Here is a 14,743-nt window from a genome sequence, read left to right on the forward strand (position 1 = left end):
CACAAGCCCCGAATATGAGACCTCTCCCTATTCCCCAGGGAGGGGGGCACAGTTCTTGAGGTGCTGGCCTGCTGTGTTCCCTCTTTGCCCGACAAAGAATAAAGCCACCCTTTCTTTCTCCTCCAAAACTCTGTCTCTGTATCTCATTTTGGCATCGGTGTACAGGGAGCCAATATTTTGGCATCAATCTCAGACTTCTAGCCTCTAGAGCTGTGAGACAATACATTTCTGTCCTTTAAGCCACCCAGTCTGTGGTACTACACCCACCAACCACACCAGGTTCTTCCTGTTACCCTCCTTAAATTTGCCCCACTCTGGAAACTATTTACATAGTGTTTACATTGTACGCACAATTGCCAAGGTCCTGACACACCTGGCAAAACAGATGTCCCAACAGGATTAGAACAAGGACGGGCCAGCACAATGTCAGTTTTGTTTTTCAAGACCTTTTTTCCTACAGAGGGAGGGAGTGTCTACATCAGCCAGGCCTCTGTGGTCACATTTTAGGAAAACTGAGAAACCTGCCTTCCGCGTCTCAGCCCCAATTTCAAGGAAGTATGTGTTAGTATCCTATAAAGTGAGGCCTTTTTCGAGCGTCTCCCAGCCTAAGCTGGACTGTGGCCTGCTTGCCACTCATTAGGATGACGTCCCACAGTTAGGGGTACAACGTTCAAGTCTGAGGTCACAGATGATGGGGCAACATTGGCTCGGATTCCTGCATCCTGAACCCCAGGAAGAATCTCCCTTCTTCCTGGCCCTTCTAAGGCGCGTCGGGAGCGCCCTTCTATGTGGGCTCGCAAACGGGGCTCCCCCAGCAGTTCTTTGAGCTGAGGCCAGGGTGGGGGTGGGGAGGCCTCCCCTGGGGGACCTGACGTCCCGGGCCACCCGGGGAAGGGAAAGGGAAAGGGGACTGGTGTCAAAAGGGCGGAGCTGCTTCTTTGTGAGGAAACAATTTGCAGAGGCTGCCGAACCGGAGAGTCGGCAGGGTCGGCCCTCCCTAAAGTGCCGTGAGCAACCCGAGCCGGGGAGCAAGCCAGTGTCTCAGCGGGGGCCCCGCGTGGGCCGCGCGAACCCCAGCACAGATGCCGAACCCAGGCTCCCGGGCCCCAGCCGCGACCGTGGGTGACGCCACGGCGGCGGGTTGCATCAGCCTGCGCCCACGTGCTCCGCCCGCCCTTCCGCCCACGGAGCCGGGCGCCGATTGGGCCACGTTGGGGCAGTGCTCTCCGCCCCAGCCAATGGGTGGCAGCCACAGAGGGTTCCGTCCGCAGAGTCCGGGCGCGGGGTGCCTATAAAATGTCCCCGAGACGGGCGCGCGCGCTCCAGAGACGCGAACCGTTTTTGTGGAGGTTGTGGCGGCGGCGACACTTCCTGCCTGGCATCTGGGAGCGCCGCCGAGCCCACAGCACCGTCGACATGGAGCCCGAGCCCGTCACGCTCCTGGTGAAGAGCCCCAACCAGCGCCACCGCGACTTGGAGCTGAGCGGCGACCGCAGCTGGAGCGTGAGCCGCCTCAAGGCCCATCTGAGCCGCGTCTACCCCGAGCGCCCGGTGAGAGGAGCCCCCGGCTCCAGCTGCCAGCACTCCCCTAACCCCGGCGGTCATCCTTGCAGCCCTCCTCGCGTCCCCCTTGGGATGCCACGTCCTCCTCCCCTTTCCCTGTAACTTCTCGCTTCGCCGGCCTTGCCCTGACGGCTAGTGCTCCCCAGGTCCCCTCTCCCAGGCCTGTGGTCTCCCCCTTTCTGCCTCGCCGCCGTAGGCGCCCTCTGACGTGGCCCAGAGGCTGTCACTTCCTCGTTCTAGGCCGCCATCGTCCCGCCTTCCTGACGGGCCGCCTTCCCCTGTCACCTCGCGTCCTAGGTCCCCAAACTCTAACGGCTGTCACACTCCCGCCATACCTCTTCAGACCCCTTCCTAGTCCCCTAGATCTGGCTTCCAGCCTTAGCCAAGCCGCTGAAACAGCAGTTTGACCTTGAGTGAGTCATTTCACCCTCCAAGCCTCACTCTCCCCAAAACGTCGGAGTGACTGGGTGTTCCTCGTTAGGAATGCATCCGATGGGTAGGAATAAGGACACGTAAGTGCTGCGAAATGAGTTTTCTGAATGTAGCCTCTCATTGCAGAGAGGTGACGGCAGGGGCCAAGGCCCGGCCAGCGGCTAGAGAAACATGGTGAGCGCCCGGGCAGCGTGTACTTAAGGCCCCACACCCAGGAACAGGACGTGGCGCTTCCCCTCCCAGTCCACCTTCTGCCCTGGTCCCCTCCCTGTGAGCTGGACTCCACAGCCTTTGCTTAGTCCCAGGGAGGAGCCCTGTGCACTTTGCGGTAAAAAGTGATTTAGAAGGAAAATAGGTGGAAGGAATCTCCTGGAGTCTGGGTTTTAAGACTCTGGTCCCTCAATTGCAGAGACTTCCTCGCTTTGCTTTGGTTGACACATCTGTCAACATCACCCTAGGGCCCCCCCTCCCTCCCCACCACGTGATGGAGGCTATGAGCTGGACCTTCCTGTATTTACTTTCTACTCTAATATTATGTAAGTGTCAACAGTGTTCTTTACTGCCCACAACTGTAATTCTCCATCAAACAGGAGAGGGCATCAGGGCAGGACAAGATTGTGAAATGGTTCTTTCTTATCTGAAGTGTTGCAACGTGTCAGGTTGTAGCTTATGGGTCAGGTTGGTTTTGTTCCATATTGTCAAGAACGTGGAAGTGAGTTTCCCTTCTGAGTTGTTCTTTTGAAATGTGCTTATTTATTTAATAAGCTCCCATCCCTCTAGCATTCGCCTTGGCACTATTTGCAATTTCACCATAGCTGCTCCCAAGAAACAGGTGGCAGTGCTGCTGTAAGAATGGCTATTAGGTACACAAATTGGCAAAGCAGGTGTAGCCTCTAGTTGCGTCATTTGGTGAAAGGCGGTGTTTTGGAGGAGGGCTTCCTCGGGTGAGGAACATCACTCCTATTAAGTCCGAGGATCCAAAGTTGTAAATAAAAGGTCTCTCAGGTCTGTATATTTGTGTTTAAAAATTTTGGCTGGAGCACATTCGTCATTTGCTTTCTAATGTGAGAAGCCTTACTTTATAATAGTTGTTTGCTTAATATATATATTTTTAAATCAGCCTTCTGGATAAAGACGCAGAGTGTCGGTTCAGGCCTTTAACAGGCCTCAAATCACGGGCACCTGTGGTTTTCAGACCTTTTCTAGTGTGAAACTCTTTAATATAATGCAGGACCCCACCTATACAATAACATTTACAAGTCCAGGTTTATAGCATTTACATATGAAGTTCAGTCAGTGAGAACAATGATGAACACAGCATCCAATATATTTCTGCAGTTTGTTATAGTTGCCCAGTGTCCCCCCCCCCAAAAAAATCCTGATTTATGCAGATAAATAGGTACAGTTATTTTTTTGTTTGTTTTAAACAGCTTGCTTTATAATCTTGGGCTACTTGGCAGGAGCAGCTTTATTCCAAATTTTGCATAATTGGTTATTTTGGCAAGAGTAGATTGAGAAGTTGCTGGTGAGCTCCGGTGTACTGACTTTGGTATATATCACTTGAAGCCATTATTTAAGTCCAGTTTTAAATTTTATTTATTTACGTTGGGCTGCGTTGGGTCTTTGTTGCTGTGCACAGGCTTTCTCTAGTTGCGGCGAGTGGGGGCTACTCTTTGTTGCGGTGCGTGGGCTTCTCGTTGCGGTGGCTTCTCTTGTTGCCGACCACGGGCTCTAGGCGCGTGGGCTTCAGTAGTTGTAGCACGTGGGCTCAGTAGTTGTGGCTCACAGGCTCTAGAGTGCAGGCCCAGTAGTTGTGGCGCACGGGCTTAGTTGCTCCGCGGCTTGTAGGGTCTTCCCAGACCAGGGCTTGAACCCGTGTACCCTGCATTGGCAGGCGGATTCTGAACCACTGTGCCACCAGGCAAGTCCCTTAAGTCCAGTTTTTAAGGGAATTAAAAATGGATTTTAAAAGTGAGATTTGTATAAAAGTGTGTGGCATGACTGTGGTTTTAAAATCACTGGAATGGAGTAGAGGGTTCGGAATCTTGACTCTTTAGCAGCAGGTGACCTTGGACAAGTGAATTTTAGACTTTCCCCCTTAAAATAGGCATGCTAAATATCTCATAGGGTTGTGGTGTGGAATGTTACCACACACCATCTCCTCTTTAGCTGCATTTGTATGTTGGGAAAAGTCTCTTTGAGGGCTTAATTTAGAATTGCTTCATGTTATCTTGGGACAATCTTAGGTGGTTTTAGGGAAGGCTGACTTTGAGTTTTCTCTGAGACCAAACTTTGAGTTTTGAAGTTCGTTGCTGTAGGAGCCCCAGATTTGTGCTTTTTGTGGCAGAAAGCAATTTCCCTGGGAGTTAAGAAGTCAGGTAGCTTGCCATAGGTTTTGTGGACTGGAGGTAGTTTGCCATCCTAAATTTGTTTGCATGTTAGAGATCAGTTTAAAGTTAAGTACTTCCTAAGTAAAAGTTTTGTATATGGGGCCTTCGGAAAAATGTTTTCCTATGATGCTGGGAAAAACACACACGTTTAAATTATTTGTATAAAACAGTTTCTTCTATGTTGGGAACTTGAGGGGGCTAAATGCTGATCTGTGCTGCTCTTTCTTTCCATAAGCGTCCAGAGGACCAGAGGTTAATTTATTCTGGGAAGCTGTTGTTGGATCACCAGTGTCTCAGGGACTTGCTTCCAAAGGTATCACTAAATATATTAACTTTTGAATGTTTTTGAGCACTAACAAGGTTGAATTCATGTCCCAAAGTACCTCGTTATTACTTTCAGCAGGAAAACCGGCATGTTTTGCATCTGGTGTGCAGTGTGAAGAGTCCTTCCAAAATGCCAGAAGCCAGCGCAAAGGTATGTCTGCTTTTTCATGATGATAGCAGTTCGTGTCATTCAGACTCTCAAGGTCAAAGTAAAGGAAGTTGGATAAAACTCTGAAGTCTTTTTATCATATAATATTTTGTCTCTTCCCCAGTGAGAATCAGGAATAAGAAACTGTTATCAATACGAGTGAGAGTTTACTATAATAGTAGTAGAGTATTCCATTAGTGTTGTAGTGGAAAAGTGGAGTTCTGCAGTATACTCTTTTCTGGGATTTGATTTGATCTATAGTGGCTGTGTATCCAGATCACCGAACTAGCAAGGCAATCATGAATTTAGCACATAATAAATTTCTTCTAAGGAACCATTGATTTTTATAAAGAGTAAAAAATGACTATATTTCCTTTGGAAATTTTCATTGTGATTATTTGTTTGGATAGGAAAAGGCCGCAGTCTTTATCAAGTGATCTCTTAAGACTTGCTTATGTTAGATGGTCAAAATCCCTCATTTTTCATTTCACAGTGTTAGTTCAAATATACGGTATTAAGATACTTCCCTGGTGGCACAGTGGTTAAGAATCCACCTGCCAATGCAGGGGACACGGGTTCAATCCCTGGTCCGGGAAGATCCCACATGCCGCGGAGCAACTAAGCCCCCGCGCCACAACTACTGAGCCTGCGCTCTAGAACCCGAGAGCCACAGCTACTGAGCCCATGTGCCACAACTACTGAAGCCCTTCCATCTAGAGCCCATGCTCTGCAACAAGAGTAGCCACGACAATGAGAAGCCCGCACACCGCAATGAAGAGTAGCCCCTGCTTTCCTCAGCTAGAGAAAGCCCGCGCGCAGCAACAAAGACCCAATGCAGCCAAACATAAAAATAAATAAATAAATAAATTTATTTTAAATATATATATACAGTATTAATATTCTAATGTGGTGATACTCTAAATTTGCATTACAACTGTACATCCTGAAATTTCTGAATATAGTGTAAGAAATTCTTTAGGTTGCTGGCTGGGTTGTGTTTATAAATCTTATTGGTCAAATTTAATTTCTTAGTAAATTTAACACCATCAGATGTATAGAAAAAAAAGATGTATAGAGCATTAACAGGAAATTTTTTCACCAATGATAACTTCATTGGGAGATTTTAGTGAAACTGCAGCATAGCTACTCTAGGAAAAAATATGGATTTTTTTTTTAGTATCTGTATTGATACTGTGTTGAACAAATTTTAGAATATTCATGTAACATTGCATCTGTTTGATTTTGTCAAGTTCAGAGGTCAGGGTTGGGGACATAAGCCATTCCCAGAGAGAGAATCCTTGAAGCTTGATTTCACACAGTTGCATCAGGCCTTTTGTTCTCATGTTCATGTTACACTTATCTAGGTTGCTGAATCCATAGGGCAGCCTGCTGGTCTTAATCAGGGACAGTCTCCTGGGGATTCCTCAAGTGACGGTTTAAGGCAAAGGGAGGTTGTTCGGAACCCTTCTCCCTCTGGATGGGAGAATATCTCGAGGTGAGTGTTGTAATAAAGAAGCAGGTTGTACAATGTGAATATGCATTATTTGCATCAACTTAAGAATAAGCTGTGTTTATACTATATAGTCATAGAATTTTTAAATGGACAAAATTTTGCTTTATAAGGGCTTCACTTTAAAGATCTCTTCTGTATTTAACTTTTCTTAATACATAGCCTTTTTGGAACATCTAAAAAGTGGAGATGCATGTCCTGAAAATCTGGGCATTTCTCCTCCTACGTGGGTGTGCTTCACATTGCGCTGACCTCATGGTGGGGAATTAGTGCTGGTGCAGAAAAGCAGCTGTTGTAAGCACTGTGCAGCTGCTTTGCCGAGTGGCTTTGTGCTTTGTCTGTTGTAACAGTGGGTGACAAAAGGTGAAGGGATTGTTTGAGAAATGCTCTGCCAAGTACCGTGTCGGTGGTGCTAGGAGAAAAGGAGCAATTAGAGCTTTTCTTTAGCGCAAAAGCCAGCAGTGACTAAATGCTGTGATGTTCGGATTTCACAGCTCTTAGAACACCTTACTGTGAAAGATCCTATGGGAAAAAAGTTTATTAACTACAAGTTGAAACTCTGTTACTCCCCGAGTCCCCTGCCCACCATTTCCTAGTAGTTTTTAGTATCTCATTACTGATAAAGTCAGGTGTTTGAGGAATGAAGAGTTGTTTTTTTTCTTAATGGAGGTTTTCAAATATACACGAAAGTAGAGGGAACTGTATAATCACTCTCCATATAATGATCAAAGTTTTGCCATACTTGCTTTATCTAGTCCTGCTTCCCATTTTTTCCTGAAGTATTTAAAAGTAATTCCCAGACATTATGTCAGTTCACTTCTACATACTTCAGGATATAACTCTAAAGACCTTTTAGTTATTTTACGTATCTGCAATGTCCTCATCATCAGGGCTAACAAAAGCACATTGTTATTTTCTCATTTCCATGTACTGTATCTTTTTAAAATGATCAAAAACAGTATCATACCAAGACCTATTTGTATTAGAATACAAATTTAGAAATACTCTGGGTATGGAACTTGGTTAAGTTCCATACCTAGCATATAAAGTGGATAATTGAATTCATTATTGGATAGAAACACTTAAAACTGCTTCCCTTTTTCTGGCTATATGATTTGAGAATGGAGGCTCATATCTGACTATGAATTTTACCATAATAAAACTTGATTTCATCCAACAAATATTTATTGGACAGCCGGTGCATATAACTTTGTTTAAGGATAGGAGTTGACCAGCAGAGATGACCACATAACAACTCCTGATCTTTCTGCAGTTCTGTTAGTTTGAATTTTGTGAAGTGATGCCAAAGGAGTTCCCTGTGTAGGGCTCACAAAACCAGAGATGACTCTCACACACCTGCCCCAGGCTGCGCTGGATGATAGAAGCATGAGTTTGGTGTCAAACAGGTCTCAAATCCAGCCCTACTACTTACAGGTTCAGTGACCTCGTGCAGATCCTTTGTCTTCCCTGAGCTGCACTCGGGCTCCCCTCTGTAAAATGGGGTGGAGAGCTCCCTCCCCACAAGGTTGTTGGGGATCCCGTGAGATAACAGCCCGGCGGCCTTACAGGGCACAAGTGGTCAGTAAGCATGCATGGGTGGTGCCACACATAACTCTGCTGCCGGTATAGTTCAGATCTAGGGGTGAGGGAGAAATGGGTGTTGGGAGGAAAGGAGTATTTCCTGCGGAAAAGACTTTGGGAGAGGTGTGACTTTTTAGAGCTGCTCCCTAAAGAATGAATAGTGGGGTTTAGACTTTCAGTGAGACTCAGCAAGTCTAAAATAAGGGTGGGGATCCACTTAGACTGAAAAGGTCCAGCTTGTTTGTACATCATGGTGATGACATCATGAGACCCCAGTGCTGGGCAGAGGGCTCTTGTTTTCCCATGGGATCCAGACCATGGGAGGGGGGCTTTGTCAGTACTTTCTGTGATTGTATTACACAGGTGCATCACCCAGAAATCTACATGTAACTATCATAAAGCTCAATCTTCTGTCTCTTTGTTTTGAATTCCTGATTGTAATTTAAACTTAATTTTCATTTATTCATACTAAACCAACTCAAAAAGAGCATTTTTTTGAAATCTTTCATTAGGCCTGAAGCTGCCCAGCCGGCGTTCCAAGGCCTGGGGCCTGGTTTCTCAGGCTACACAACCTATGGGTGGCTGCAGCTCTCCTGGTTCCAGCAGATATACGCACGGCAGTACTACATGCAGTAGTGAGTCTTTCCTCACGATGCTGGGTGTGGCCAGGGCTCCCAGAAATTGACGGAACTCCCACCCATGTTACCCATAAAGTTAGGAAGGGTGGGATGAGTGTGTTTTCATCACTTATCTGCAGAGTCCTGTTCTGTGGGTGGAGTAGAGTATAAATGATAACTACTGATTTGTGTATTGATGCATAGTTTGCTGACTGATCCATAGTTTGATGACTTTATTTAGAATATGTTATTTCCTCTTTTTTTCTTTGCAATTTGTGATATCTTTAACATTTTATGAAAATCTTAATTTGCTACTGCACCATATTTTCATGATGGCCTTGGTGTTTAATTCCAGATGAAATTTACCAAGCAGCTTCTCTTAGGAGTAGAAAAGGCATTTATAGATATGACTATTAGTAAAGAAGTTCTTCACTAAGTTAAAGAAAAATCAAGTTTGTATATGCCTACTTAATAGTAAAAGATCCCTACGTAAATGAGCTTATAAGAACAAGTCTTCATGGTGCCTTGCTCTCAACAGTATTTGCCTCTGTCATTTTTATTTTAGCTTAGCAGCCACTGCTGCGTCAGGGGCTTTTGTCCCCTCGCCAAGTGCACAAGAGATACCTGTGGTCTCTGCGCCTGCTCCAGCGCCTATCCACAACCAGTTTCCAGCTGAAAACCAGCCCGCCAATCAGAACGCTGCTCCTCAAGTGGTGGTTAATCCTGGGGCCAATCAGAATTTGCGGATGAATGCACAGGGTGGCCCTATTGTGGAAGAAGATGATGAGATAAATCGAGATTGGTTGGATTGGACCTATTCAGCAGCTACGTTTTCCGTTTTTCTCAGTATCCTCTACTTCTACTCTTCCCTGAGCAGATTCCTCATGGTCATGGGGGCCACCGTTGTTATGTACCTGTAAGCAGATGATTTCGCTTTCCCTTTTTTCCCTTTACTACAGATTACACTACGTGGTGACTCAAACCAAGTACAGATTTTCCTCTTTTTTGAGCAGTCTCAGTCAATATTTAAGGAGGTGTATTTAAATAGTACATCATTCCAGGATTTTCGATGCAAAGAATTGATGGCTTGGTTGCACATTGCCAAAAACACAATTAATTCTGTGTTAATACAGGAACAACATTCTCTTCTTTTCCTCTAGTTAAGTTACCTGCCAGGCCATGAACCACAATAAAACAGCTATACTGAGGCATGGAAAGGAAAATTGTATTTGTGTTGAATAAGAACATATTTATCTTTTATCAGGCTACAGCTGCCTTCTAGGATAAAGGTCCTGACCTTTATCAGCAGTGGCTGTAGCATAGTCCTGAAGGGCCAGAGATCCATCACAAACCTGGCATTTGGCTTTATCCATGGCTTAGAGCAGTGGTTCTCAACCAGGGTAGTTTTGCATCTGCCTCTACCCCCGCCCCCAAGACGTTTGGCGGTGTTTGGAGACATTTTTGACTGTCACAGCGAGGGGGGGTGGTCCTGCTGGCATCTGGTTGGTAGCTGTTAAACATCCTCTGGTGCCCAGGACAGCCCCACAGTAAATATCCCGCCCGGTATGTCAGCAGTACCAAAGTTCAGAAACCCTGGCCTAGAGTGATATGTCCTTGTATGTGGTGAAAACTGACAGAAGAAATTTTTCCTCTGTAGGAAAAATGGATTTTTATTTTAATTTTTAAAAACCTTAAAAAAGAAATATTTAGAATAATGCATTAAGTACTCATATCCAGTATTAATCATTGTTATATTTTGTCATATTTGCTTCAAGACTTGGGTTTAATTGGATTTTTCAGATGCAACTTTTAGTTAATTCTTTAAATTCTATAGTCTCTAGAATCATATGTAGGTGACCAAATCTAGGTCTTATTAGTATGTTATTACATATATTATAGTCACAGCTGTGTATGTATTTCCCCTTCCCCCTCTGTTCAGGTTTTCATGTATAAGGTTTAGGTCAGATGAAGAAGTATTTATTGAGCACATACTATGTGTCAGGTGCTGTTTATGTTGCTGGGCACATGATAATGAATAAAGCCTAGTTTCCATAGTGCCTGTCAAGAACCTGACCGGTCAGTGAGAAAGTCTAGGAGCCGGTGTGGTGGAATGTCTCTGCAGATGGGCCTGGCTGCGAGCTTCTAATCAGGTTCTGCTCTGATGAGAGGAGGGGAGCAAGGGGGACCTCATCTCACTGAGAGGACCCTTAAATTCTCGAGTACATATCACTCTGATGTTCACTAAGATGGACTTTATATGCTTCCTCTGAAGGCATCATGTCGGGTGGTTTCCGTTTCGACAGAGGCCAGTTCAGAACTTCCCGAATGATGGTCCTCCTCAGGAAGCTGCAAATCAGGACCCCAACAATAACTTCCAGGTATGGAGCTTCCGCTGGAGCCTGGCGATCTTGGTGTGAAACACCGGGCTCTCGAGTCCTTAATCTTTAGTTACTTTGTGGTGTACCATTGTATTAGGCTCAATATTTCAAGATTTTTTTCAAATTTATTCTTATAGCATTAGCTATTTTTAAAACATTGTGTCATAAAATCCATCAGGTATTTTTGTCATGTGGCAATTTGCATTTTGGCATATATAAGTAATTTTTTTTTTTAACTCACTATTTTTAGTGTTCATTCTCAGTAATGATATGTTATACCATGGAAACTGCTAATGGAGAGTTATTCTAATTAAGGATTAGGAACATAAGCCTGTCTCACAGAATAGATTTCCTGGAAAATAACATACAGAAATAGAATTTTTAGGGACTTCCCTGGTGGTCCAGTGGCTAAGACTCTGTGCTCCCAGTACAGGGGGCCTGGGTTCGATCCCCTGTCAGGGAACTAGATCCCACATGCCACAACTAAAATATCCCGCATGCAGCAATGAAGATCGAAGATCCCGCGTGCTGCAACTAACACCCATCACTGCCAAATAAATAAATATTTTTAAAAAGAAATAGAATTTTTATAAAGCAGTTTAATGCATAATCCTGAAGGATATTCTTTTTAATATAAAGTGTCACCCTCGAATCTGTTTTTAGAATCCTGTGTTTCCAGTTTTAGTTGTTTTTTTTATTTTAACTCGGGACACTGCCAAAATTAGAAAAATATCCACATTTAATGGAGTGGCTAACTTAATTACTAGTTTAATGATAGTTGAAGATCTAGTTACAGTACTTCATTTGATCTGATACTTGCTGCCAAGAATATTGAAAACTATGAGAATGTTCCAGCACAGTTGTGCTACGGAGGCTGGAGAAGGAGCTCCGTCCAGCCGGGGATGTCGTCCCCGGGGTCCTGCCTGCCTGGCTTGGCTTCTGGGGCAAGGGGCCAGGGATCCACTCTGCCCTTTCCTGACATGGGGTGCTTGTCACGGTCCTCTTTTCTCCTTGTGTTTTATTACCTGTAGGAAGACCCTGATCCTGAAATTGCAGACCCCAACCGCCTCCCTCCAGACAGAGACGTAGTGGATGACGAGCAGACCAGCCCTTCGTTTATGAGCACAGCCTGGCTCGTCTTCAAGACTTTCTTTGCCTCTCTTCTTCCAGAAGGTCCCCCAGCCATAGCAAACTGATGGTGTTTGCTGTCTGTCTGCTAGAGGCTTTGGCAGGCGTGGACTGGATCATCCGGTTCCGGCTAGATTTCCTCACCTGGACTAGATTTCCTTACCTGGATGTGGCGATGGCACAGAATTAGTAAAAGAATCAACAAAGAGGATGATATGCTTTTGTGATTCTGCAAAAGCAGAAAGTAAGGCATGAAGCCATGATACAAATTGATGAACAAAAAATGCCTAAGGCTTCTCATGTCTTTATTCTGAAGAGCTTTAATATATATTGTTGTAGTTTAATAGACATTGTAAGTAGAAGGCATTAGTGTCGCATGTTTATGCCTGAGGAACTTTTCCAGATGTGTGTGTCTGCATGTGTGTTTGTACATAGATGTCATAGATGCAGAAATGGTTCTGCTGGTACGATTTGATTCCTGTTGGAATGTTTAAATTACACTAAGTGTACTACTTTATATAATCAATGAAATTGCTAGACATGTTTTAGCAGGACTTTTCTAGGAAAGACTTGTGTATAATTGCTTTTTAAAATGCGTGCTTTACTTTAAACCAAGAGGAGCTTTGCAGAGGTGAAAACCTTTGCTGGGTTTTCTGTTCAATAAAGTTTTACTATGAATGACCCTGGCAGAGACTCCTGTCATCTTAGCAGTTTACTCCGTGTCCGTCATCTCCGGTCAACAGCTGAGTTGCTGATTTTTGAGTAACCTGAATATTGTGCTTCTTTTTATTAAAGGACTGTTTGTACTGATGAAGAAGATTAGGTAAGGCCACGAAAGTTTTAATTTACTAAGATTACGCTTGTGTTTGCCCCCCATTTCCTGATTTAAACAGTACTGGCTTATGTTGTAACCCATCAGAGTTAAATTCCCGCGATTTAAAGTTAGTGGTAAGTACCTTTCACCTGCTCACATGTCATGCTGAGCTTACTTTTGGACTTTAATCCTTCTTTTAAGTATTATTTTTGAGACTAATCTGAAAAGCAAAGTGCTGTGTACTTTTTAACATGAGTGGTGCTGTAAGTAGAATGCTAAAGGCCTGGGAGTGTTGTTTTGGGCAATGTATAATCAGCTTCTTGTGTCATGGTCATGATCATTTAAATGAATTGTGACTGGACACATTGACATCAAATAAACATTCACTGAACAATTCATAGCCAGATGCTGGGTAGATACAATGCTGTTTTATGTATGGTCGTGCTTTAAAAAGCCAACTAAGATAATTATGTAAGGAGTGAAATGGCATAGAGTTTCAGATAACACCAGACCTCCAGAACAGAGGAATGGTCAGACAGGAGGCAGTGATTATTGATGAGTTATGAAGGCAATGTTTGCTTGAAGGAGGAAGTGACTTGAGACTGGAGGTTTTATAGTTTTACAAGTGAGGAAGTAGGTGACAGAAAAAGCCTGAGGAGCTGGAGAGAAGGGTCACAGCATAAACAAGAGTGCAGAGATGAGACTTCCCTCCTGCCATGAAGCGGGATTGATGAAAGTGGTCATTAAGAGTTGATAGGAAGGCCTTTTAAAACTGTTGGGTGGAAAATCCTATCGTTTTTCAGAGCAAGGGGCATGATCGTTTGGAAGAGGGGCCTGGAGCCCCAGGCAGCTGGCAGTGCCCAGCTCCTGTTTCTGAAGGAGTGGGGCCTCTCTCCCTGTGGTGTCGGGTTGCATCGATTAAACTCCATAGTCCACCAGCCCAAAATAGTTCCAGGATGGTGCTCCTGAGGACAGCTGACAAGGATTCAGATTGTCCCAAGCCCCACTAATACAAGAGAAGAACCTTCAGACAAGAGCCAAGGCTTAAGAGCACTGTTGGGTGGGAGACATGGCAGAAATAACAGTGCTTCCACAACTGTTACTAAATATAGCATAAGGATGTACTACATACCACTGTTAATACTTAGGAAATTATTGGTTTGGGTTTTGTTGTTAAGCAGCAATTAAAAAGCTAAAAGCACAAACCAAAAAATTTCCAAATGTTAGCTCAAGCCATAGTAGCTTTTTAAGTTTGCGTTTTCCAAGGTGTGTTTTCTTGATTCCTAGTTCTGTAGAAGAAACATTACAGAAAATGAGCCCATGGTCAAGTAAATTTGGAAACCAAGTTGATTCCAGTTGGTGGGTTTCTTCACTGCAGGATTCCTGGGGCCTTTAATATGCTGATGTCTAAAAGCACAAACCAAAAAATTTCCAAATGTTAGCTCAAGCCATAGTAGCTTTTTAAGTTTGCGTTTTCCAAGGTGTGTTTTCTTGATTCCTAGTTCTGTAGAAGAAACATTACAGAAAATGAGCCCATGGTCAAGTAAATTTGGAAACCAAGTTGATTCCAGTTGGTGGGTTTCTTCACTGCAGGATTCCCGGGGCCTTTAATATGCTGATGTACTTTTGAAGGAGTGTGTGTGGTCTGCGGCCCCTCTGTTCTGTGAACCTGCCCATGACTGAACGGAGTGCCAAGGTTGGGGAAATGCAATTGTTACTTTTTTTTTTTTTTTTTTTGGTGGTACCTGGGCCTCTCACTATTGTGGCCTCTCCCGCTGCGGAGCACAGGCTCCAGACGCGCAGGCTCAGCGGCCATGGCTCACGGGCCCAGCCGCTCCGCGGCACGTGGGATCTTCCC

At 44.5% G+C, this 14,743-nt stretch overlaps 2 protein-coding genes across 3 annotated transcripts in view; both read left to right on the forward strand.

The window, feature by feature from the left end:
* The first annotated feature begins 1,053 nt into the window (after positions 1–1,053).
* On the forward strand, positions 1,054–12,262 carry HERPUD1 (homocysteine inducible ER protein with ubiquitin like domain 1). The gene is made up of 8 exons (XM_007129594.3): positions 1,054–1,551; positions 4,621–4,698; positions 4,786–4,860; positions 6,222–6,352; positions 8,461–8,583; positions 9,131–9,481; positions 10,838–10,943; positions 11,975–12,262. The coding sequence occupies exons 1-8, from the start codon at positions 1,297–1,299 to the stop codon at positions 12,137–12,139; spliced, it is 1,284 nt and encodes a 427-aa protein (XP_007129656.1). The 5' UTR covers positions 1,054–1,296; the 3' UTR covers positions 12,140–12,262.
* Positions 12,263–14,298: 2,036 nt separating this feature from the next.
* The window catches only part of NLRC5 (NLR family CARD domain containing 5), a 128,258-nt gene continuing 127,813 nt past the window's right edge, over positions 14,299–14,743 (forward strand). For both annotated transcript variants that reach the window (XM_055079054.1, XM_055079058.1), the window contains exon 1: positions 14,299–14,581. The gene's annotated coding sequence lies outside the window, so the exon portion shown is untranslated. The remainder of the gene's footprint in view (positions 14,582–14,743) is intronic.

This window comes from Physeter macrocephalus, chromosome 17, assembly GCF_002837175.3.
Source record: "Physeter macrocephalus isolate SW-GA chromosome 17, ASM283717v5, whole genome shotgun sequence".
Taxonomy (NCBI): Eukaryota; Metazoa; Chordata; class Mammalia; order Artiodactyla; family Physeteridae; genus Physeter; species Physeter macrocephalus.

What these genes read in the sequence shown, in the direction of transcription:
- HERPUD1 (XM_007129594.3), top strand. Translation starts at nt 1,297, where the DNA reads ATGTCCCCGAGACGGGCGCGCGCGCTCCAGAGACGCGAACCGTTTTTG. An exon ending in GGATGGGAGAATATCTCGAG is followed by an intron (nt 6,353 to 8,460) that starts GTGAGTGTTGTA and finishes ATCTTTCATTAG; the next exon opens with GCCTGAAGCTGCCCAGCCGG. An exon ending in ACCCCAACAATAACTTCCAG is followed by an intron (nt 10,944 to 11,974) that starts GTATGGAGCTTC and finishes TATTACCTGTAG; the next exon opens with GAAGACCCTGATCCTGAAAT.